Raw genomic sequence first — 24,618 nt, forward strand, 5'->3', positions numbered from 1 at the left:
TAGTAGCCTCAAAGTATACCCTTAAATGTCCACAAGCATTTCAGCCATAGGTTATTGTTCACTTTCTTACTAAACTAAGTTGATAATGGATGCTGCAGTGTTTGTGCTTGTATCTGAGAAACACCCACGACACTGCCTGAGGATGTTAGAAGGTGAGGTGAAAGTGTCAAATTGGCCTAGACTTTAAAGTAGCAATAAGATTGCTGTTATTTGAAAAATTAGAGTTGAAGCACTTCTGGGGACAGCAGCCTTAAGCTACAGTGAGTGAGGGAGAATTACACTGAAATGATTACATTGAAATCACTTAACTCCTCTTTTGACAGTTGGGTTATTTAGTTGTCTGCTTTAGGAATTAATTTTTGGAATGACGTCTGCAGCACTGGTGAAGACTGCTGAATTTCTTTCACTGAAATAGAAATCATGTCCAAAATGTCATTTAATGACAACAGTAATTAACCTGAATCACACATCAGATAGTGCCAGCAAGTGTGACAGGACAAGAACTAGTGGGAGTTTAAAGTGAAAAAGTCGATAGCAAATAAAACAGGATATCACATATTTTTAAATGAAGTTTTTACTTCAGAAGTATGCAATAAGTGGAATTCTGCCATCGTCAATTTACTTTTTTTTTTTTTTTTTTTTCGGTACGCGGGCCTCTCACTGTTGTGGCCTCTCCCGTTGCGGAGCACAGGCTCCGGATACGCAGGCTCAGCGGCCATGGCTCACGGGCCCAGCCGCTCTGTGGCATGTGGCATCTTCCCAGACCGGGGCACGAACCCGTGTCCCCTGCATCGGCAGGTGGACTCTCAACCACTGCACCACCAGGGAAGCCCTACATTTATTTTTTTTTTTAAACATCTTTATTGGAGTATAATTGCTTTACAATGGTGTGTTAGTTTCTGCTTTATAACAAAGTGAACCAGTTATACATATACATATATCCCCATATCCCCTCCCTCTTGCATCTCCCTCCGTCAATTTACTTTTTAATTGGACAAATCTGCTTATGTGTTCATTTTTGTGCATAAGTCGGTGAATCATGTATTTGATTTTCATTACTGGCTGGAGCCCCCAGTGCCTTAGCTCTCACCTCTTGCTCCCTTGAGATACTGTCCAAAAATCCACTGTGGCATCACACTCCCCCCAGGCCATCCATTCTAGGAGGCCACTCCATCTCTTATACCCCAAGTGGCAAAATGGTGTCCATTAGACATGTTTGTTTGTCCCACACATCATTCTGAAGGATTGTCTTAAACTGGGAGATACAAATAAAAATCTTAATTTCTGACTTTTCTTGAGAAAAGTGGGCCCTCCACTCGTACTTAGTGACAGTTGCCTGGGTGGTGGGGAAGGATGTGCCCGGCAGGGAGCCACGGTCTCACCTGGCCAGGCTGAGTTCATAAAGTGACCCACCTGTCTCGGGTGTCATGTGTTGGCATGTGTTAAAACACATCAGGGATGATTCTAGGTACCACATATGAGTAAGAGAAACAGCTATATTTATTGGTATATTTATTGGTATGAGAAACTGTAAGCTCCAAGGTCAGAGACCTTGTCTCATTTGTCTTGGTATATCCCCAGTGTTTCATAGTTAACTGAATTGAAAGAAAGCTCTACTTGGGCAGATGAATCTGGCAGTGGTATGTAAGATGCTTAAAGGAGGATGCTGAATGTTTGAAAAAGGCTATAACCATAAGTTGTTACTGAGAACATAGACCAAGATGGTGGCAGAGGGAATAGAGAAAGACCCCAAGAGACAATTTGAATGAAAATCCTGGGACTTCCCTGATGGCGCAGTGGTTAAGAATCTGCCTGCCAGTGCAGGGGACACGGGTTTGAGCCCAGGTCCGGGAAGATATCCCACATGCCGTGGAGCAGCTAAGCCCGTGCGCCACAACTACTGAAGCCCGCGCACCTAGAGCCTGTGCTCCGCAACAAGAGAAGCCACTGCAATGAGAAGCCCGTGTACCGCAACGAAGAGCAGCCCCCGCTCGCCGCAACTAGAGAGAGCCTGTGTGCCGCAACTAGAGAAAGCCCGTGTGCAGCAACGAAGACCCAACGTAGCCATAAATAAATAAATAAATTCATTTTTTTAAAAAAGAAAGAAAAATATAAAAATAAAAAAAATAAAGAAAATCCCATTGGATCTAGAGACTGGCAGGAAGTAAAGGAGAAATAAAAACGGAAAGGTGAGTTTAGAGCCTTAGGAATAGTGGTGCCATTAATACAGCTAGGAGGGCGATAGGTAAAAGTTCTAGGGTCCCTCATGCTCCCCAAGTCCCAATCTTTTGGCGTGAAAGGAATTTGAGGCTTAATTATATTCATGGTTTAACGAATGCTGGTAGCTATGCTCAGAATTTTTCCCTTATGTTTTTCACCCCAGGGCTAAGACCATCAAGAATACAGTCTCTGTGAACCTGGAGCTGACAGCAGAAGAATGGAAGAAGAAGTATGAAAAAGAGAAAGAGAAAAACAAGACTTTGAAGAATGTTCTCCAGCATCTGGAGATGGAGCTAAACAGGTGGAGAAATGGTAAGGACGAATGAGGCATGAGCGTGTGCTTTTTTTCCCCCTACAACTGTTGTCATCCTGGGGCACTTGGGAAAGAGTGGATGATGGTGGAGCTTGGTCCTGCCTTGCAACCACCCATGTGAACAAGCAGATGTTGTCTTATTCCCTAGCACTCATCCCCACCCCACCCCATCACTTGGCTGACATACATTCTTTTTTTTTTGACCCAAACTCCCTGATGGCTTTCGGGGGAAGGGTTTTTAAAATTTTTTTAATTTTAAAAATTTATTTTTAATAAATAAATTTTGGGTGCGTTGGGTCTTCGTTGCTGCACGTGGGCTTTCTCTAGTTGTGGTGAGCGGGGGCTACTCTTCGTTGGGGTGTGCAGGCTGCTCGTTGCGGTGGCTTCTCTTGTTGCAGAGCACGGGCTCTAGGTGTGCAGGCTTCAGTAGTTGTGGCTCACAGGCTCTAGAGCGCAGGCTCAGTAGTCGTGGCACATGGGCTTAGTTGCTCCACGGCATGTGGGATCTTCCCGGACCAGGGCTTGAACCTGTGTCCCCTGCATTGGAAGGCGGATTCTTAACCACTGAACCACCAGGGAAGCCCCTGACATATACATTCTTAGTGTGGGCAAGGGACTGTTTACAAGGTTCCCTTAATCTATTTGCAATGAGATACGCCTCTGTCTATTACTGTAATTCACTCCCTGGTAGTCATATTTGAGGTTTAGAGGGCAGTGCCCAAGACTTTGGGGGCTCTGATTGCTTTTGATTAAATGAAAAATATCATTCTCTCCTATGTGAGTCTTATAATCGATTTGGGGTTAAAAGTCACCGCTGGCAAATATTTGCATTTTTATTTGCCCAATTCATCTTCATGCTCTGCTTCTTCAGAGCCAGAAATAGAGGATTCCTGAAGAAACTCTGTCCTAAAATGGAGCCTTAAAGGCTTGTTTCGTGACTCATTTTTCTTTTTCCCTGAAACATTCTCTTTCGTTTGTTCTGCTCAAAGAAAACATCTCGGAGGGCTGACATGCAGTGGTGGGTGGGTTGTGGGCGAGGTGCTGAAGAAGGGTTTCCAGATCCAGGCTCAGACAGATTATTTTAATGGTTTTCGCTTGGTGACGAAAGTTAGAAGGTAGAAGTCCCCCTTTTTTTTTTCACTGAAACAAGGCAGCTTGGTGTGTGTGTAGGGGAATAGTGGATAGTTGGAGGTTGTTCTTCAGATTCTCTGCTGCCGCATTTGGTACTTATTTCAGGTGCTGCATCAGATCTCAGTCTTGGGTAAGTGCAGGAGCCTAGGGACGGCTGTGCAGGTTTGGCAGGTAACCTGCCTGCTTATAACTGCAGAGTTAGCAGCAGATCGTCTTGTGATTATATGTTTGCCACTGTTTTTGCTAGGAAGGGTAGGGTGTCCATGAGCTACTGTTCAATTGAAAAAACAATTACGTGACCAACCAGGATTCAAGAGAGGTTCAAGAAATGACCTAGTAGCCTAAATAACACGATTCTTTTCTTTTGGGGAGATTTTCTAGCTGCACAAGTGTTTTGAAAGCTGCTAGAATTATTGAATAATTCAGCACCTGCGGCTGGTGGATGATTCCTTTCAATTTGGCAGGAGTAGGAGAGTGGGGAGGAGTGCTTGGCAAGGCAGGGAGTGGCTGTATGAAATTTTGTTCTATTTCTGGGATTCTCTTGGGTCACTTCTCTGCTGGGCAACTGGAACATTCAGTAAAGCCTTTTGACAAGGGGGGAGGAACTGACCTTAGAAACACTGTGGTGTGGGCAACTAACCTTGTTTTTTTCTTTTCTTTCCTGTCCTTTGCAAAGCTCCAACCCTCCAATTCTCCATCCCTCAGTCAGCTGTCCTCTGGGGTCTGCTCACTGCCCTGTTTGCCTAACCCACACTCATGCCTTGCATCTCTTTTGGGCGCTCTCCCCTGCTCTTGGATTTTTCACTTGGCATCATTTTAATTATTTGTCCCACCTTGCAGATCCACTCAGAAATTTACTGTTTTCCATGCCCTATAGGGTGAGATCCTACCGAAGCCCTTAACTTACATAATTCAGGAGAACTAATGTATGGTTTCTGACACGTGATAGACTTTCATAAACGTCTGTTAAGTAAGCATGTGTTTAATGCAGTGCTGGAGGTTAAAGGGTGAGCGGTTAGGCAAGGTCTCTGCCCTCACGGAGCTTACAGGCTGGTGGGGGAGATAGGCTTCAACCGCGATGAATAACCGTGTGAAGCTAGTCTGTGCTGTCCATCAAGAAGGGAAAGTATAAGGTGCTAAGAGTTATTACAGCAGAGGGCTCTGAGCTTGACACAAGTCAGCAAAGATTTCCCCCAATAAGTGACCTAAGGAATAAGGTCTGAGAGAAACAGAGCAGTTAGCTGAGCAAAAATAGGTGAGGGTGGAAGTGCGGGTAGGGTGGGAGGAGCCAGGTTTACAGTGACCCTGACGGGCGGGAGCGAAGGCCAGTGTGGAGATCTGGGGCTGGGTGAGACCGGCTGAGATGGATGAGAGAAGGACAGGCAGGCCCGTACAGGGCTTTGTAGTCCTTGTTCAGGATTTTGGTCATTATCTTGGAAGCAGTGAGAAGCCATTCAAGGTTATTCAGCTGCGGATCGTATGATGAGATTTGCTTTTTTTTTTTTTTTTTTTGCAGTACGTGGGCCTCTCACTGTCGTGGCCTCTCCCGTTGCGGAGCACAGGCTCCGGACGTGCAGGCTCAGCGGCCATGGCTCACGGGCCCAGCCACTCTGCGGCATGTGGGATCTTCCCGGACCGGGGCACGAACCCGTGTCCCCTGCATCGGCAGGCGGACTCTCAACCACTGCGCCACCAGGGAAGCCCCGGACCGGGGCATGAACCCGTGTCCCCTGCATTGGCAGGCGGACTCTCAACCACTGCGCCACCAGGGAAGCCCCGAGATTTGCATTTTTGAAGATACATTGGTTGTGTTGGAGGATGGACTGGAGGGTGTGGGAGGAGGGCTAGGACCTGGGGTGGTCTTCCAGGGATGAGATTATAGTCGTTGAATTGAGAGACAGGGCAGTGGAAAGGGAGAGAGATGGACGGACCGGAGACGTATTTAGGAGGTGAAATCTGCAGGGCTTGATGAGGAGTAGGCCGTAGGGAGAGAGAGTGTCAGGTTTTCTAGCTTGCTGAGTTGGGTGGAGGGCAGAAGTGCTCCCTGAGACAAGAAACACAGGAGAACCAGAAGGGAGGCAAGGGAGGTGAGGAGGGGAGTTTGAGGTGCCCACGCAACATCCAGGTGAAAATGCCAAATAAGAAGCTAGGTCTGGGGCTTCCCTGGTGGTGCAGTGGTTGAGAGTCCGCCTGCCGATGCAGGGGACACGGGTTCGTGCCCCGGTCCGGGAGGATCCCACATGTCGCGGAGCGGCTGGGCCTGTGAGCCATGGCCGCTGAGCCTGCGCGTCTGGAGCCTGTGCTCCACAACGGGAGAGGCCACAGCACTGAGAGGCCCACGTACCGCAAAAAAAAAAAAAAAAAAAAAAGTTAGGTCTGGAGCTCAGGGGAGCTGCCATGGATCTTTTGGAGGTAATTGAAGGCATAGGTAGGGGTGAGGTCCTCTATAGACTCCTGAAGAGAGGAGAGGGAAGAGAAGAGGGAGGGTCTTGAGAGACTCCTCCACTCACCCCCACCATTACCATGTAATCACTGAGTGATTAAGAGTAGGGAGATCAATGGAGCTCTCCTGTCCGGCAAGCTAACACTTTTTTTTTTCTGGAAGCAAAAGTTTTCAAATCTAGAGAACCTACTGTAGTGGTATAAAAATGTCAGGCAGGAAAGGAGACAGGTGGAGGCATGGTGGAGTGGTCCTTTGACCAGGTATGAATGAAGAACTATTTTAAGGATTAACTGCACATCCAACAAAACCCAGAGGCTTTCTGTCCTGTTCCGAGCCTAGGCGTTTAATCCTCCAGCAGCCCTTGAGGCAGGATAAGAGACTCGCCCAAGATGACTCCACAGGGCACCTGACTCCTGAATTCATTCTCTTTCCCTTGTGGGTGCAGCCTGAGTGCAGCCCTGGTGGTTCGTGTTTAGGCCACGGAGATGAGTGTGAAAAGAAGGGACTGGAATTCCTTCTGTGGTGTCCCGTGCACCCTGATTCCTCACGGTCACGAGGGCACGGCTGGGATGTGTCAGCTAGAGAGCAGGGATTTTGAAAGGTGGAGTGGAGAGAAGAGGCAGTGCCCTCCACTACAACCCAAGTGGCAGGATATTTCCAACTTTCTTCTGAAATTTGGTACGCACATTGGTTCTAAACTTGTGGGAGGGCAGCCGCTGAGTTCACTGCAGTGACGGCTACACATGGATATTCCCAGGTTGCGGTCAGAACGTGATAAAGGAGCGTTGTCAGCTGTGTGCACCCTCCCTAGGGAAAGAGATTTCTTTCCTCACACAGTGTTTATAATTTAAAAATTTGGCTGCTCCACCCCAGCAGTAAGAGAGCAGGAGAGGAGGAGTGTAGCAGGGAAAAGCATGCATATGTGTGCATGCCTGTGCTTTTGCCTGTTTGCTGTTATACAGAATGAGGTAGGAATACAAAGGAGTAGGAAAGGCAAAATAATATGATGTCTCATTGGCCAGTTGGGCCCAGGCAGATACTGTAAATAAGTGAAGAGTGGTACGTCTGATACAGTTGGCCACAGGAGAGAGCATTCCCTGCCCAAAGTCATTCAAAAGCCATGAAATACTATCCTATTACGTGCCTAGGCTGGTCCTCAACCCATCCCCACCTATATTCTTATAGCTTAATGGGCTACTTCCAATGAGAGCCTGGCGGTTTTCTCCACTGAGTGTAGTAGAACATTGATTCTCAGAACATGGCCTGGGACTTGTAGTAATGCACATACCACACCAAACCTTAATTCATTTCTGTCACTGCCATTCAGGCAGCGTGGCCCAGGGCATGTGCGTGGGAGCTTAAGGCGGGTGGTGTCACACCTTGTTTTTACAAAGCAGGAGTGGGGAGAACCCTCCACTCTCCTGGCTCCATTCCCCACTGGGCCAGTGAAGGTCCTGCCAGCTTAAACAAAAAGAGGAAGCGGGGAACTACATTCAGTATCTTGTAATAACCTATAACGGAAAAGAATCTGAAAAAGAATAGACGTGTATGTATAACTGAATCACTTTGGTGTATGCCTGAAACTAACACAACGTTGTAAATCAGCTATTCTTCAATTAAAAAAAAAAAAGAAGGCTATGAGTGACTCACAGAACCGAAAGAACAGCTGAGGAACTGGGCTTATAAGGGGCCACGCCTGGAGTGGATCCCCTCTAAATGTGTTTCCATCCTTGTCTCGTGTGTTGGAGACCCAGAGGCCCTGGAGAGACGAAGGATACTGCGCTGGGTGGTGTGCTTTGTCTGGGGCAGGACAGGACACCCTGAAGTGTTGTCTGACCAAGACTACATGCACTGGAGTGGGCAGTTCCTCACAAGGCAGTCAAGGTGCTGTTGTGAGAATGGCTGTTGAGTGTCTGAAAAACAACACATGTCCACCACAATCTCCTAGTGACATCTTGTGGGCTAAAATCAACAGGCGGTCTTTCTGCAAATCTGGAGGCTCTGTTGGCAACTTTAGCCTCATGGAAATTTGTTCAGCCTACTTGCTTAAGGACAGATAGAGAGAGTGGGCAGCTGTCAGAAATAGGATCTTTCTTTTTTTCCAGCTCTGTTGCTTGTTGATCATATGTACAGAAAGGATTCGAACCATCCTGTAAGTGGGGATAGATTTAGGTGGTTCAGCTTCCAGTTCACCGCTGCCCCCTCCTCCTCAATCCATCAAAAAGACTCTAGACAAGAGGATGGGGAAGGAGGGCTGAAGGCCCAGGGGCATGATGCTTAGAGAGGGGTTGAGTCCATAGTTCCCAGTCTCTGCCAGGTCAGTCTTTACACATGCCCTCTTCTCTGGTACTTCTTTGAATTTTGTTCTTTAAAAAAAAGGTAACTTTTTACAAGGGCTTCAGTCAGAAAAAGAGGCCCTGAATATCCAGGTGTCAGAAGTGCAGGGAAATGACCTGATGAAACTGCATATCTGCAGCATCTCTTGCATAATATAATATTTTCTAACAGAGGATGGAGATTTACCCCATCTGCTGAAGTCATGCAAAGAAATTATTTCATCACAATCTGAGAAGCTGTGGAAAAATCAGCAATCTCTAGAGCAGATTTGTTCTCCAGACTTAAAACCTGCCAGGCCAGCAGGCTTGGTTCTCTAAGTAGCTAAATCTGTAACCTCGAGGCTGATGGAGGCTCTGTGGAAATGTGCAGCCTCCGTAGTTCGGACACAATTTGCTTTTTTGGCATTAAATATATAGAAGATGCTGGCCCCCCTCTCAGACTCATGATTATTGTAGAACTTCAGAAGTTAGCATTTCATTTGAGAGGTCTAATTTGTTAGGCCCTCTTCCTTATTTTGAGAGCACAGCGAAACACTAATAGAAATTCTGATCGCTAGGAGAATGGTGTGGCCTGTTTAAGAAGAATGTAAAGAGGATGCTGAGTCCTGGGTGACCAGTTTATTAGAAAATTACTGTAGAAAGGATTAGAGAATGTCTTAAGCTTCTTACAATATTTTGAGGAAATAGGGTGAAAGATGCTCTTTGAGTGCAAAATAATCCCTTAAAGGAATGGTTTTTTTTAAACCTCCCATTTATATAATGACATCTTGTATCCAGCTGCTTTTACCCATCTGGCAACTTAAAGATTTCCTTTTCGTTTCTTTGATATAGAAATTACCTGCCATTAGGTCTGCCACTGGGCCTGTTTAATTGGTATTAAAAGAGAGTGCCTCCTTTGCCAGATCTGATCTGGTTTCTGGCGGAAGCTGTGAGTGACCAGCCAGTCTTTGCCCTGGAGCTGCAGAGAGAAGCCAATTACCTTACTATATGTTCTCCAGAGGCTTTAGGGACTCAACTTATGAAAAGGATAACTAGCTTGTTGCTACTTCATGTGTGAAATTTTAATGAATTACTGGCAGCCTAATGGTTTTCTTTCTTTCCTTCTTTCTTTTTTTTTTGAAAAAACAAAACCCCAAAAAGCCTGTTTTAGCACTTTTTAACTAATAGCACTAACAAGAATTTTTGATTAGTCTGTCATTCTTGTTTATTGCAATTGATGGATTTCTACTTTTTGTGGAAATGTTATTTATGCCCTCTGGGGGGTTTTCATTTTATAATTAAAGTGCTCCGCAACCTTATAGGTATGCTCCAACTGAATGCTCCTGTCTACACACAAATCCTTTTAGTCCTTAAAGGTAATTACATCTGACAATAGGAAATTAGGAAATGCCAGAATGCTTATGTAAAAAAGGGAAATGTTTCTTGCGGGGGCGGTGGGAGGCGGAGTTTTCATTCTAAAATATCAGATGCTTTACAATATTATAAGCTCTTTCTTTATAGACAGCAGGTATAAATCCTCAAGGGATAAACTAAGAGAAATTTGCTCTTCATGCAAAGGAGAATAAAAATAAAAATAGATGCTAATCTTCATTTGTGATCCTTTTCTTGTTCTCCTACCTCCAGATTTTAGGGCATTATTTCTCCAGGGTTTGTTTGCAGCTGTCTTCTGTGTTACAATCAGTTATTCCGTGATCACCTCATGGGGGCTTCTCCGGAGACCCCATCCACTGCGTTGCAGGGAATATTCTCCATTAATGCTGTGAGATTGCCATGGAGACAGATTGCCTAGTGTCAGGTCCTGCATGGTGCTGGGAATTTACAATCCCCAGACGTGTCTGTGAGCTGGACAGTGTACTTACCAGGGACGCTTCTGGAAGTCATTTCCTCGGTCCTTGGAAGGGCAGCGGTGTTTGGGAAAACCTGTTCTTCGTTCCTCTGTGGGCAGGAGCTGTGCTGTCCCCCAGACACCCTCTGCTTTTGTTCCTGCGTGTTGCTGCTTTGTTCTTCTCGGCCTGAACGGCTGCTGCAAAAAATAATCCTGACTGCCTGACCTTTAGAATAAAAACTGGGATGGGCTCGCTGTTTAGATGTAGTTTTGTGGGGGACATGTTGATGCTTCGCTTCAGAGAATTGTTCAAGGGAAACCAGAAAACCTGCTATAGGTTTCAAATACTGTTTTCACAAAAATAAAAATAAACCCAAGCTAGTGGGAAGCAGCGGCACAGCACAGGGAGATCAGCTTGGTGCTTTGTGACCACCTAGAGGGGTGGGATAGGGAGGGTGGGAGGGAGGGAGATGCAAGAGAGAGGGGATATGGGGATATATGTGTACGTATAGCTGATTCACTTTGTTATGCAGCAGAAACTAACACAACATTGTAAAGCAATTATACTCCAATAAAGATGTTAAGAATAAAAATAAATCCTAAAGGCACTCGTATGGCTGTATTGTATTTTTTTGGGGGACTGAGCTCTAACTACCAAAGGTATTGTGAAGACCCCAGAAACACTAACCTCAGGATAAGTAAAAATGATATTTTATCTGCAAAACCTAAAAAGTTGACAATTCGTCAGGAAGAGGAGGGGATAAGAGATGGACTTTTGTGTTTTTTACATATACTAGTTTAATTAATCTTTAGAACAGTGCTGTGTTAAAGGCATTGTTATTTCCTCGCCTTTACAAAAAGCAAGAGGTTAAGCAGGAAATGGCTTGATAGTAGCTAGATCTGTAGAAGGTGCAGGGGGGCTTAGTGTCCCGCTTTGGCACTGACCATGTTTATGCAGTGTCTGTTGGTCACTTTCAGGTGCCTCAGAGCAGTGTTGGCTAGCTTGTCGAACCTCTCTAAACTGGGACAACTCTGGAACTTTGTAATGCTATAACTTCTCAGTGGAAGAAGAGGGCAGCTTTAGGAGTAGTCAAGCCTGTGACTTTTGGTTAGAGCAGGTCACCCACTGCTAGGTTGTGTGATTCATCCCTGACTCCTGCCCACCCAGACAAATGGAAATACGCACTGGGCAACTCCTTAGCTCACCCCATCCTCACGATATCACTGCCTCTGTGGCCGTTTGGAACCAAAGAATGCAGGGAATATGTCCTTTTCAGATGTTTTTGTATCTTACCTCTGGACTTGGGCTGAATTGGCCTGTGGGCAATCTGACTATATTCTGGCTGGTTTCTGGTCTAGTGCAGTTATGAATTTCATCTTCATTATGCTTTAGCTGGAAGATCAATTCATACTGCACTGGATTGCCCTGTTCACAAATTTCAGAAGCTAGGATTGAAAAATTAGAGATACAATCATGATCCAAGTGGGGGAAGGACATTTACCAAAGTGTTAGTGGTGAAATTCTGTAGAGAAGGAACAGAGTTGGGAGGTAGAGGAGAAGGAGGGCTTTCAAGTTTTAGAATATACTCTATGGTTAAAAAAAGATATTTACATATATATTTTTATAATTTTATATATATATAATGTTTTGAAGCACACACACACACAAATCCTTAGGAACTAGAACACGGTACTGCTTTTATAGCCCATGGACATAGCAGGCTCTAGATAATATAGATCCTTTAATTGGATGAAATCCAGTCTTCACACTAAGGTTGTTGATGGATGCTTCAAACCAGGAATTGGAACTGAATGAGATAATGATTTGGTTCAGATTCAATTCAAAGGCTACTCAGCTATTCTAGTTTTGTTTCAGGTCAATAATTTTAGAAAAAGGCTTAGGTACAGTACAGTGTAGTTGAGCTTCAGAAGAAAAAAAGGTTGGCTCAGTTTTGTATTCAGCAAAGTAATCATTTATTCCAGGCTTTGCTTCAAGTTGCTGCTTCAAATGGAGCTGTGATACCAAGGTGAAATCAGTGAATGTTAATTATATTTGACATGGAGGCCTATGGTACCGTTTTGTGATTATCAAGTGAGATAATGGAGTCTTAAGCAGCAAAGCTAACCCATCACAAAGTGCTTTGTTTACATTGAGATAAATGTACACAATCAGTGTTCAGGTGGGTTTCTTGAGACTTGATATATACTGTTCATGAAGCCATGGATTAGTTCAGTTCTTCTCTCTTTTGTTTTGGGGTGTCTTTTTTTTTTTTTTTGTGAGAAATTCCCTCTGGCTCAGGACAGTTTTCCTGGGGGATTTCCACAGAACGCATTTTACGGGCTGAGAACTGGGTGAGGCTTGGAACGTTGCAGACACTCACTGATTGTAGCAAACTGAGTGTGAAACTGATGGTAAACATTGTGATGGAAAAGTATGTTTGGTTTTGGTTTGCTTTCCAAGAAGATATTTAAAAGACACAGTTGAGCCACACGGTTTTCATAGACTCCTTTTTATGCAGTCTGTCTTTGCAAGGTGGTTTTCTTGTTGGGGATAGCCCTTGACCAGCTTTCACCTTTTCCTTCAATTTGCGTGGTCACATTTGGTACTACTTCCTTCGAAGGCCCCATAAATGCTCCTCTGCAGACCGAGAAGCGGTATGCGGAATGTCTGCATGATATTCTAGATGGGCTGCTTTTTCTTTCCTGGGTTTACCTGATATCACAAGAAATTATTCTATTTGAACTCTCCAGTTGAGACAATTAATTCTGACTTCCTGGGGGAGAGAGTGGTAGTGGGATGTGTGTTTGTGCGACGTCAGTCAGAGTTCCCGGGTCCGGGGCTACCCTGACTTCCTGTTTCAGAGTGAGGAGATTCTCAGAGTCTGAGGATTTGGGCCCTACGGTGTTCTATTAACAATGGCGAATTTGTTCCTTGATTTGGCTGTTTCTATTAATGAAACAGTAACCTAATTAATTGTAATTAGGATGCCTCAGAGGTCTGTTTCCCTTTGAATCAATCGCTAGAGAGAATATGATTCTAGTCAAGCCCTAGCATATTCCTCAACAAAGAAAATTGTGTGCAAAATTTCTGGGTATCGCTGCAAAGTTGGAGACCTTGTGTGGTTGATGGAACCAGTTTACTTCAGTGATGCATCATGGGGGAGGGAGTGTTACATAGGCTCCTTCTTCCTTAGACCCATTTTGGTCAATTCACTGCGACCTTTCTTGTCAAATAGAAAGAACACAAGCTATAACTCTATGCAACAACTCCTTATTGTGTCCTCTGTGTCTTTTTCAAGGGAGTGACTATTTCTGGACCTCTTCCTGGAGGGCTGCATGCTGAATTTCTTCAATCCCTAACTCCTCTCGGCTGTGCTTTGCAGGAGAAGCTGTGCCTGAGGATGAACAGATCAGTGCTAAGGACCAGAAGCCCCTGGAGCCCTGTGATAACACCCCCATCATAGACAACATTGTTCCTGTGGTTGCTGGCATCTCTGCAGAGGAAAAGGAGAAGTATGATGAGGAGATCTCCAGTCTCTACCGACAGCTGGATGATAAGGTCTGTAGTACAAAAAGTAAAAGTAACAGGTCCTAGATTTACTGGCTGGAAGCAGCTCAAGCCCCACAGAACTGATGTAGGGCTGCAGCCTGATGTTTGTGCCTGTCTTCCTGGTATTTACCCTAGCTCTTCATTGGGCAGACTCAGGGAACTGGATTCATGTGGAATGGAAACTTGATTGGAAGAGTGGAGTGTTGACCTGGGTAGACAGAGTCTTCACGTCTAGAAATTGGATGGGGCCTTATCACTGCATGAGAGTGGAGGCTGCGTGATCTTTCTTTAATTGTCCCTTGTTTTCTTCTCTGGGCCTGTCCATCACCTCTTGGAAATTCCAGCAGTGTCCCAGCTATAGGGGCAAAGGTGGTAGCTCCCAAAACTCAGGTGTGTACTTTAATTATGTAGCTCTAAGACCCTGGAATGAGGAGCCAGTGGTGAAGTGGTAGAAGGAGCAGGGAGGCTGTTTGCAGGGGCATCCCCTTGAACGAAGTAGTTTGGACTTGCTGGGATGTCTAACTTCATGGCAAGCTTTTGGGACTCAATGAACCATGTCAGTGCACAAATTGGAATAAAGGAAAAGAGACCTTGGAGAGCACTGTATCATTCATTCCCAAAGAAGGCCGGGTTAGGAATCCCAGGGGCAAAGGAAATTAAATGGATGTTTCACGTGATCTTGGCATATTGCCCTTGGAATATCTAAATCCTTTCCGTTCATTTCATCAAGGTTGCTGATATTTTTAGTCTGATTTAATCTTTTCTGCTGTGGCTCAGCTCAGAGTGCTTGGGGACGCCTCTGGCTTGGATGAAACAGCTTTGTTATGTTAACGTTGTCATTAATCTTACAGGCCTGTCTCTTCTGAATAAAGCTCAGAGTCTGGTATCACCTTCACAAGGGAAATGTGACTGGTTGCCATAAGGAAGCTGGTTCTCTTTGTGCTCATGACTCTGGGGGTTTGCATTATAGCTGCAGTGTTAAACCGGGGTCACCCTACCCTTTGGGTAACATTTAATAAGATATTCACACCGTGAGAGCTGGGTTAATTACTCTTTAGGCACTAGACATAGTTACCCTTCCATTTCTACCCAGGTGTTTTATGTAAAACCTCAAACAGAATGAGAGAAAAGGGAGATAAGTAAGTTAGTGAATAGTGTCTGTGGATTTCTCGATTTCTCCAAAGAAATGCTATTGTTTAATAGCATTTAGAATTGATGGTTCATTTTTAGTATCCCCAAAAGAATCCTGGATGCGGGGGTGATAACCTGATGCTGCTCTCTATTCTCTAGGAATAGAAGCCCGCAGTGATTGGAATGGGGATGTTTTACCTGGGCAGCATGAGGATTTCTCTTTGCTCTGAGGGAGACTTTAGAGTCTTGAATCCGGCTCCTGAAGTGTAGGAAATGCCAGGCCTTGGCAGTTCTCAGTTGGTAGCTGGCAGAGCTGACCCTAGAGCCTCTGCCCCCTGATGACCAACCTAGGACATTTTCTGTTACATCATTTTCCTTTAGCGTGTCTTTTGAAAACCCTGTGAAGCACACATTTTGAGATTAGCCTGTGTGGTCCATCACAGGGTGATGCTGAGAGATCTGGGAGAGGACTGAGCCCCAGAGCCTCAGCCTGGGGAGGGGGGCGCCAAAGCTAGTGGTTTGACCTTCATATCTCTACCCATGGATGGCCTGATCATGACTTGTCAGCTGTCATTCTTATTTGTCCTCCTCTGAAAGGTTCTAGGAGCTATTTCGTGCTTCTGATGAGGTAGGTGGTGTGATACTTTTGAGGATGCATGAGTCGGGACAGGGCACCTTCATAGATTTTTAGTGGCAGCGCTGAAAGTATCTAAGTCTAAGTGAGAGGCTAGCCCAGGGTGGTTAGATGACTTACGTCACCTGTAGTTGGCAGAGCTGCAGTGAGATCACACATCTTCTGACTCCCAGTCCAGCGCTCACCCCATTTTGGCCTTAGCCCTTGAAGTGAGGAACTTTTCAGCCCTAATGAATTTGTCTAGAATGCGGTGGGAGAAAGACTATGTGGTCTGCTCCCTGCTGCCCCCTCTGTCCCTCCGTGCTGCCCCTCCAGGGGTCTAAGGACAGGTGCTCTTCCAGGGCAGCTCTGTGTGATGGAAAAGCATGCACTTTATTATTTTTTTTTAACACTTAATTTTTTTTTTTTTACAGAAGTATAGCTGATTTACAGTGTAGTGCCAATCTCTGCTGTACAGCAAAGTGACTCAGTTATACACGTATAGACATTCTTTTTTTTTTTTTTTTTTTTTTTTTTTTTGTGGTACGCGGGCCTCTCACTGCTGTGGCCTCTCCCGTTGCGGAGCACAGGCTCCAGACACGCAGGCTCAGCGGCCATGGCTCACGGGCCCAGCCGCTCTGCGGCATGTGGGATCCTCCCGGACCGGGGCACGAACCCGTGTCCCCTGCATCGGCAGGTGGACTCTCAACCACTGCGCCACCAGGGAAGCCCTAGACATTTCTTTTTTTTTTTCTCCTTTTCCATTATGGTTTATCACAGGATATTGAATATAGTTCCCTGTGCTATACAGTAGGACCTTGTTGTTTACCCATTTTATATATAATAGCTTATATCTGCTAATCCCAACCTTCCAGTCCTTCCCCCACCCCCACCTTGGCAACCACAAGTCTGTTCTCTATGTCTGTGAGTCTATTTCTGTTTTGTAGATAGGTTTATCTGTGCCATATTTTAGATTCCACATACAAGTGATATCATATGGTATTTGTCTTTCTCTTTCTGACTTACTTCACTTAGTATGATAATCTCTAGTTGCATCCACATTGCTGCAAATGGCATTATTTCATTCTTTTTATGGCTGAGTAGTATTCCACTGCATATATATGTACCACATCTTCTTTATCCATTCATCTGTCGATGGACATTTAGGTTGTTTCCAAAAAGCATGTACTTTAGAGTCAGACCTGTGAATTAACCATGCTGAGACCTGGGCCGATGACCCACCTGCTGAAGATGTTTTTCTCATCTGCAACATGGAGTTTGCATCTGTTACTTTAAAAGGTTTCATTGGGGAGTAAAAGTTTCTAAGACATAGCAGATGCTCAATAAATATTGGTTTCTTTCTTTCTTTTCTGTCTTCTCCCTTTGTTTGCTTAAGGGAGAAGCCACATTAGATATGGTATCAGAGGGGTGGTGGTGCAGAGGGGGGCTGAAAGCAGAGCTGTAAGATAGGCAGCTCAGCACTGGCACTGTCTCTCTTATTCCCCATCACCTCTCCAGAGCGTCTGTACTGTTGGAGTTGTAAGAGAGGAATTAAGTGTAAATAGAGGTAGAAGTTGAACCTCATTTCACTGATTACCATTGCAACAAAAACATCTTTATAATTAAAGCTGACCAGTGACCTGTTGATGGCTCACTTATTTTATTTCAAATACCAGAATATTTTTTGTAAGGTGCCTGGAAAACCATTATCCATAGACAGATCTTAACAGTTGGCATCAGAGTGAGCCTGTGTAAACATGTTCTAAGAGATGCACTTGAATGTACAGATATAGACTGCACAGCACATCTTACTCTGAAAGTTTTGAAAATTAAAAAAAAATCACAGTAGACTATACTAATTCCTTAGAGAAGTTTCCTTAAGAAAGGGTAAGTGTAAAAAAAAAAAAAAGAAAGAAAGGGTAAGTGTAGTTTTGGAAATGTCTCTGATATAAGTGATTCGTGTCCTTATAATTTAATCCTTGTTCTGAATCCTTCCCAGATGGGCTAAGGGCCCTTAGTTTCTCACGGTACCTCAAAAATCACTGCATCGCAGCCCTTCACCTGTCAGGAGCAAGCCTGCGTCTCAGGCTTTGGAATGAACACAGTATAAGAACAAAGCACTTGCACTACTGTTTTGCTTCTCTTGTGATTTATATCACTTGTAGCTGTTGCTCATACGTCCCAGGGGAAGAGATGGTAGCTCCCCCATGTTAAAGTTCTTGAGTTTTTTATGTTAAGATGTTTAATATTTATGTGCGGAGGGACATAAGCACAAAACTGTTCCTGGTAAATGACATTCTAAGTTTATAAAGTAGAAGAGAAAATATACCCAACATACAGTCTTCTCACTGTGGAAGTACCATTTTTTGGGGGAGGTTTCACTCTGATATAACTTCCCTAATTCTTCTGCCAGAAATCTGACTTGAAGTATGTTTTAGAAGCATTAAAGAATTTTAACTTGTAAAACAATTTTCAAAACTTCAGAGTAAGATGTGCTGTGCAGTCTATATCTGCACATTCAAGTGCATCTCTTAGAACATGTTTACACAGGCTTGATGCCAGCTGTTAAGATCTAGTCCGTGGATAATAGGTTTCTGAGCACTTTTCAGAAAATATTCTGGTATTTGAATTTTCTTATACATAAAATAGGTGAGTTGGTGCAAAAAGTTCAGTAGAAACAGGATCTCCCTGAGCAGAGAAATAAGCCCCAAAGATGTTCTACACAAAGGAAAAGGAGATGCAGATCTCATAATATTGGTGTTAGAATTTTCTTGCTCCATGGAAAGCATCAAGTTGTGATTTAATAGATTTTTACCTTTAATCTGATTTAAATGGATGCACAGACACGACCAAACAGGCAGGAAAATATCCCGTGGGAAACTGAGGTTCTGCCACCTAGGCCCTTGAGTTTACCCTCTTCCCTCCCCCCCTGGAAAAGGCAGAAAGCACAGTGCAGGTTTCTTATAGGCTGCACATGGAAACATCTGGGCAGCTCCTGGCACGAGGACGGACACAGTAACACTGAACTGGATCCGACTCTGCTTGGGGTTTAGACCCCAGAAGCGTCACCACAGAGGATTTCCTCCTGTTCCTAAGGGAGAGGCACATGTGAAGCCAAGCTGTCACAGGCTGTGCTTCACAATTTCGTTTGAACTCATGAAAATCTTCGTAACCAAGACCGAGCCTCATGCGGTTAGGCGCCGCCTGCCTGCTGCTTTCCGCACTGGGTGGACCGCATCTAGGGAGGGGAGAGGCCGAGATGCCTGCACGGGGCGCGAGAGGCCGCAGTTCTGGCTTTTGGGCAGCAACACCTAGTGGCAGAAGTTGAGAGTGAGAAGAGTGAACTTGCCTGTGGGGAGATCCTTTCCCACTTCAATGGCCAGAAAGGAAGCAATCACGTTTCTGCACACCAGCTTCCTTGAGGTTTTTTCAGACTGGTAAGAAAATTAGCTCCTAATCAAAGGGAGCTCTGTAATGCCAAAGATTAATACTCTAGTAACTGTTTTCCAGTTTCTCCAAGTAAGAGGTTTGAAGTGGAAATACTGGTCTCTTCTACCTATCAAATGGCAGTGTTCCCGGTCACAGATGTGTTTAACAAGATTTGGGACATGTTTGTATTACAGTGCAGGTGGTTAGAAATTCACTCCCTTATTTTTTGAGCTAGGAGTTCACTGTTAACATCTTTAAGCTGGAGGGATAGCTCCAAAGTTCCTTTCGGTTCCCAAGCCCTTCATCGCCAATTTCTGGATGAGCAGGAATTGAGTTGAATGTGTAGATATTGTATTTCCCAGAATATCCAGATGTTTCATTGGCTGAGCAAGGTGGGCAAAGTGGTATTTTAACCAATCTCTCTTCTGCGGGGAAGCACCACACCATTTCCTTCATCTTATCAGCGAGCTTATAGCTGGCATCCTGGTATCCAACGGTCATCCGTTGAGAAACCAGGATAGCAAAAATGACATAACTAACCACAAAAAATTAAATATGGTATTTCGTTTCAGGATGATGAAATTAACCAGCAGAGCCAGCTGGCTGAAAAGCTAAAGCAACAGATGTTGGATCAGGATGAGGTAAAGAATGCAATAAAAATTTTTTTTTACCAAGTTCTTTTATGACTCTGTTGTTGATGTTTGTTCCAGAAATTTAATTCGCAAAGAGTTTTTTTTAAATCACTGCATCATGTGAAAATTTCTTGGAAGATTTCCTTTCAGTACCTGCCGAAAGCTGATTTTAGGGGAATTTAGAAAGTAAATGTGACTTCGTAGAACTCTAGGGTCTTGAGAGTGCGTAGCTGGCTGCTACACAGTCTGTGAAGGGCAGAAATCGAGGGGCTTGGAGGTCGGGCAAGGATGATCCTCCTTCCTCATACTCAGGGCCTAGCACTCCTGGTTTGTGCCACTTCCGCCTTTCTTCGGCTTTGCAAATCAGACAGCTCAGGTCTTTGATATACACCATGTTCTTGTGCTGTCTTGCAGGAAAAAAAAATAGCCCAAAAACAAAAGTAGAAGGTAGAGGAGAGGAAAGCAAAGAAGATAGGGGTCCAAGTGCTGCGTTAGAATATATGTGATACAGTAACGAGGAGGGAAATTTTTTTCAGTCTCTTCCTGGATGGCATTCAATTCTCCAGTAAATGTCTCTATTGTATTGTGTTTTGCCAAGCACTTTACAAATAGGAACCTAAGCAAAGAACAGATAGCCAATCTATCAAACACAGATGATTCGTAATTCTCTTACTGAGGACATCTAAGTATGTTTTCTCTTTTGTGCTTTAGGGTGCTTTCTGCTTTGTTGCTAAAATGCTGTGAGTTGGATCATATGATGCAATTATAGCAAGGCTTAAGTTCATGGCCCCAGTCCCAGCCCTCTCGTAGACATAACTCCCTCTCTAACAATCTTTTTCTCTTCCTCTTTGTTGTCCTTCATCTCTCCAGGACAGTGATTATGCCCTCTGCCCAAACACTTCCCTTGTCAGGAACCATATTTAACTGATTCCCCTTTTAACTAGAGTTGAATCTTCCATTTGCTTTGTGTTTCCTGTCCTCTTCCTCCCATTCTGTTGCTTTTCATCTCCAACTTGGTACAACTGACTGTGATAACCTTTCCTTTCTGTTACAGTTAAAACTCTTAATATTTTTTTTCTCTACTATCAAGGCAATATCTGTTCATTACAGGAAAATCAGAAAATACAGTAAGCACAAAAATAATGAAAGTATCCATAAGCTCAGTCACTCACTTTTAACTAGTGTTAATGTTTGAGGTATATTCTTCTATAATCCATGATGAATATTAAGAAAAATTAGTGACTGCCCTTTTATACTGTTTTGGTTGACTCTGAAATCGACCTGTTTACAATGTGAAATAATGATAATAGTAAAAAGCCATGTAAGTATTATTATAGTCCTTGGAAATTATTCCTCCTCGTCCTCTGTTCAACTTGTGGAATAGCCAGCCAGCTACAAAGTGTGGTGATTTTTGATGTGTAATCAATTCTTGGAGTTAAGCCTATGTAGCTTTAAATAAGAAAGAAAGAAAGAAAAATTAAGAAAGAAAGAAAGAAAGAGAAACAGATTTTCAAAACAATATGCTATTTTTTCATTTAACATCTGGATATGTAGTAGCATTTCTAGTCATCCTGAGCTTTTCAACTTATTTTCTTTTATCAGTTTTTTAAAAAAATTACTTTATTTTGGATAGAGCACAGAGCATAAACTTTTGAACATTAGATTCACCAGTTCCATGCCATCTCATTTCCCCAGCTTTTAGCTTCTACAAGAAGAGACTATGAGAAGATTCAGGAGGAGCTAACACGTCTCCAGATTGAAAATGAGGCAGCCAAAGATGAGGTGAAAGAAGTTCTCCAGGCCCTGGAGGAGCTGGCTGTCAATTACGACCAGAAGTCACAGGAAGTGGAGGACAAGACCAGGGCCAATGAGCAGCTGACAGATGAGCTGGCCCAGAAAACGGTTGGAGCATTTGTGTGTAGGGGGCAGGACTTCCTCAGCAGCCAATCGTGTACTTATATTAATGTTTGCTGTCAGACACTGTATATAGCGAGGCAGTGGCTGAGCGGTTTTTCAGTGTTAGGCGTAGATGCATTCTTTGAAATCCTCCAATTATTGAAATACTTTGTGTAAGTGACTTGTCCATTCCCCCTGGAACTGCGTGTCAGAACTGTTTTATATCTAGGGGATTTGTAACACCAGCAGGGATGCCTTGTAGGATAGTCAAGAGAGCGCAGACTTTGGAGCCAGAAAAATCCTAGCTAAAAATTTGACTTTACAACTATTAGGCCTTAGTCGAGACATTTAAACTTGAGTATTCATTTCCTTATCTGTAAAAATAGCGATAATAACATGTTCCTTTCAGGGCGTGAGAATTAATGACAGTTTACATGAAGCACTTAGCACGGACCTGTGCATATGCTACAATCTTAGCAAATAAATCTCAAAATATTATATTAACAGAGGAGAGTGGGTGACCTGTGGAAGGTCTGGATTTCACTCTCCTTGTTTACACCCTCCTGAATGCAGTCCATTCCTTCCCCAGAGCTTCTTGTCCTCGCCTAGGACCAAGCTGTCCTGGTTTGTCTGTTGTCCTGTTTTCAGCCAGTGTTTCAGTCTTCACATTTCCTAATTTTCAGATTCTCCCAGCGAAAGATGCTGCAGGTTCTGCTCAGTGAGCTAGTGGCAAAGGGCCAGTGAACATTTGGTGAGGTGGCTGGTGGTGGGATGTGTCCATTTTGTCTCTTTCTACTCGGAAGATGGGTGGTGGGAAGCCGAGTGGCTGTAACTGGCTGCCCTTGGCACTTCGGCCTGATGGCCTGGTGTCATGGGATTGTGCCCAGCCTGCTTTGTGGAAAACAGCCAGTCCTCCCAGGCAAGGGGAAGTAGCAGATGGAGCAGGAAAGCTCTGATCTGCTGACCGTAGAGCTGATAGAAAATGCTCCTTACTCCATACATTCAGCTGCACGAAGGAAGGCTTTTTAATGTTTCCCAAGATGGGAACTACTGCTTCTGTGGATTTTAAAAACAAAATGAAATAAGCAGGGGCAATGCCAAAATAAAGACAAAAACAAGAACCAGAGAAACAAACCAGAAGTCATGTAGGAAAGAAGGAGACTTAGATTTTCTCTGCTTATTATTTTCTGCAAGATTCTTTAACTAGTCCTTGGTATTAGTTTCTTCCCAAAACAATGAAATGTTTTCCATGATACAAGTTTTATTTTCTGTCAAACCAAAGTACTGCTAGACTGGTTTAGAGTGCTATTTTTAGTCGTATCATTAAAAGTCCTCTAGTAAAATAGCTGCATATGGAAAAATTACATAAATGTCTTTGCATTAACCTCTACAACTCCATAATTTAGGGAAATTATTTTCTTTGTTGGCTGAGTTAGTACCAAGACACCAAAAGATGGCTATTCTGTTGATGTGGAGAGTTTGTTAATTAAAAATATATACATTTGGGGCTTCCCTGGTGGCGCAGTAGTTGAGAGTCCGCCTGCCGATGCAGGGGACACGGGTTTGCACCCCGGTCCGGGAAGATCCCACATGCCGCGGAGCGGCTGGGTCTGTGAGCCATGGCCGCTGAGCCTGCGTGTCCGGAGCCTGTGCTCCGCAGCGGGGGAGGCCACAGCAGTGAGAGGCCCGCGTACTGCAAAAAGAAAAAAAAAAAAAAAAAAAAAAAAATATATATATATATATATATATACATATATACACACACACACACATTTGGGTAACATACATGAAGGATGGCAAAGGTGGATTTGTTCGTGTTTGGCAGTAAAATAGATCATCTGCTATATATTAAGAAGCCATCTCCAGTTGAACCAGACCAATTTTGAAACGAGGTGAAGTGTTCAATTCAGCTTCACCGTGAAGATTTAAAAGACTTTTTCTAGGTTGTTTTCGAGACTCACTAATGTCCCTTTGGCCCTTCCAGACCCATCTATTTTGAAGCCAGATGGGAATTTGGAAGTGGTCCCAGGGAGCAGGTTTGTTTGAAAGTGGAGGTGGGGATGCTTGCAGGTATGTTTAGACCCTGGAGGATGTGGACTGAAACAGAACATTTGGTAGGTAGGACGATATGATTACACATTACAAACGTAAGGATTCCTTTTGGGCTTTATTTATTTTTAATAACTTATTTAATAACTGACCTGGAAATTGTTGTCTTATATGCAGACAAATGACATATCAGGCCAAGACAAATTCCTTTTCTTATCGGAGAATGCAGTGCTATACTATAGTCTGACTTAAAAGGACTCTTGTGTTGAAATCACATGAAATGCTAAAAGAACTCTATCCTACATTATGTTGTTATTCTTTGCAATGCCATGTGTATGAAATTGGTGAGTGACCCTTTTAATTTGTTGTTAAAATGTGTTTTGCAGACTACATTGACAACCACACAAAGAGAGCTGAGCCAGCTGCAAGAGCTTAGCAATCACCAGAAAAAGAGGGCTACCGAGATCCTGAATTTGCTGCTGAAGGATCTGGGGGAGATAGGAGGAATTATTGGCACCAATGATGTGAAGACGGTAAGCCAGCCTTTTTTTTTTTATCCTCTTTACCTGCTCTTATAAGTGCATGATTCTAAGCAAGCAGGGGCTGTGTTTTATTCTCCTGAGTATCCAGTGCTTAGCACAGTGTTTTGCATCTGCTATGTGCTTGATAACATTTGAATGAATGAACGAAGGGCTGATTGAATAAGTAAATGATTGGTTAAGGAGGAGAAAAAAATTTACCTTTCAGTTATAGGAAATGTCCTCAAATCTTGGTTGGCCTTATGTAAGTTGGCTTATTCCTCAAAGTTGCATACCAGTGTCACAGAGGTTTGGGACTGGATACATTAAGCAAAAGTTCTACCCTCAGAAACGTTTCTCCTTTTCTATGAGAATCCAACAGAGTGAAAATCCCCAACCAATCAGTATGAATTAGGAGAGCTTTCAGCTGGAAGTAATAGGATTCTAACAGTGGCTTAAAAAAATAAAGCCACATTTAATTATTCACAATATGAGAAGTCTAGAATCTTGTTATTCAGGTTGTGATCTGCAT

The 24,618-nt window shown here is 43.8% G+C and overlaps 1 protein-coding gene across 1 annotated transcript in view; it reads left to right on the forward strand.

The window, feature by feature from the left end:
* The window catches only part of KIF5C (kinesin family member 5C), a 168,798-nt gene that overhangs the window by 97,114 nt on the left and 47,066 nt on the right, over window positions 1–24,618 (forward strand). Inside the window, exons 11-15 of the mRNA XM_060106261.1 lie at window positions 2,384–2,532; window positions 13,652–13,827; window positions 19,564–19,632; window positions 21,319–21,525; window positions 23,955–24,101. Of these exons, the coding sequence (XP_059962244.1) occupies window positions 2,384–2,532; window positions 13,652–13,827; window positions 19,564–19,632; window positions 21,319–21,525; window positions 23,955–24,101 (748 nt within the window). The remainder of the gene's footprint in view (window positions 1–2,383; window positions 2,533–13,651; window positions 13,828–19,563; window positions 19,633–21,318; window positions 21,526–23,954; window positions 24,102–24,618) is intronic.

This window comes from Mesoplodon densirostris, chromosome 8 (genome assembly GCF_025265405.1).
Source record: "Mesoplodon densirostris isolate mMesDen1 chromosome 8, mMesDen1 primary haplotype, whole genome shotgun sequence".
In the NCBI taxonomy this organism is placed as follows: domain Eukaryota; kingdom Metazoa; phylum Chordata; class Mammalia; order Artiodactyla; family Ziphiidae; genus Mesoplodon; species Mesoplodon densirostris.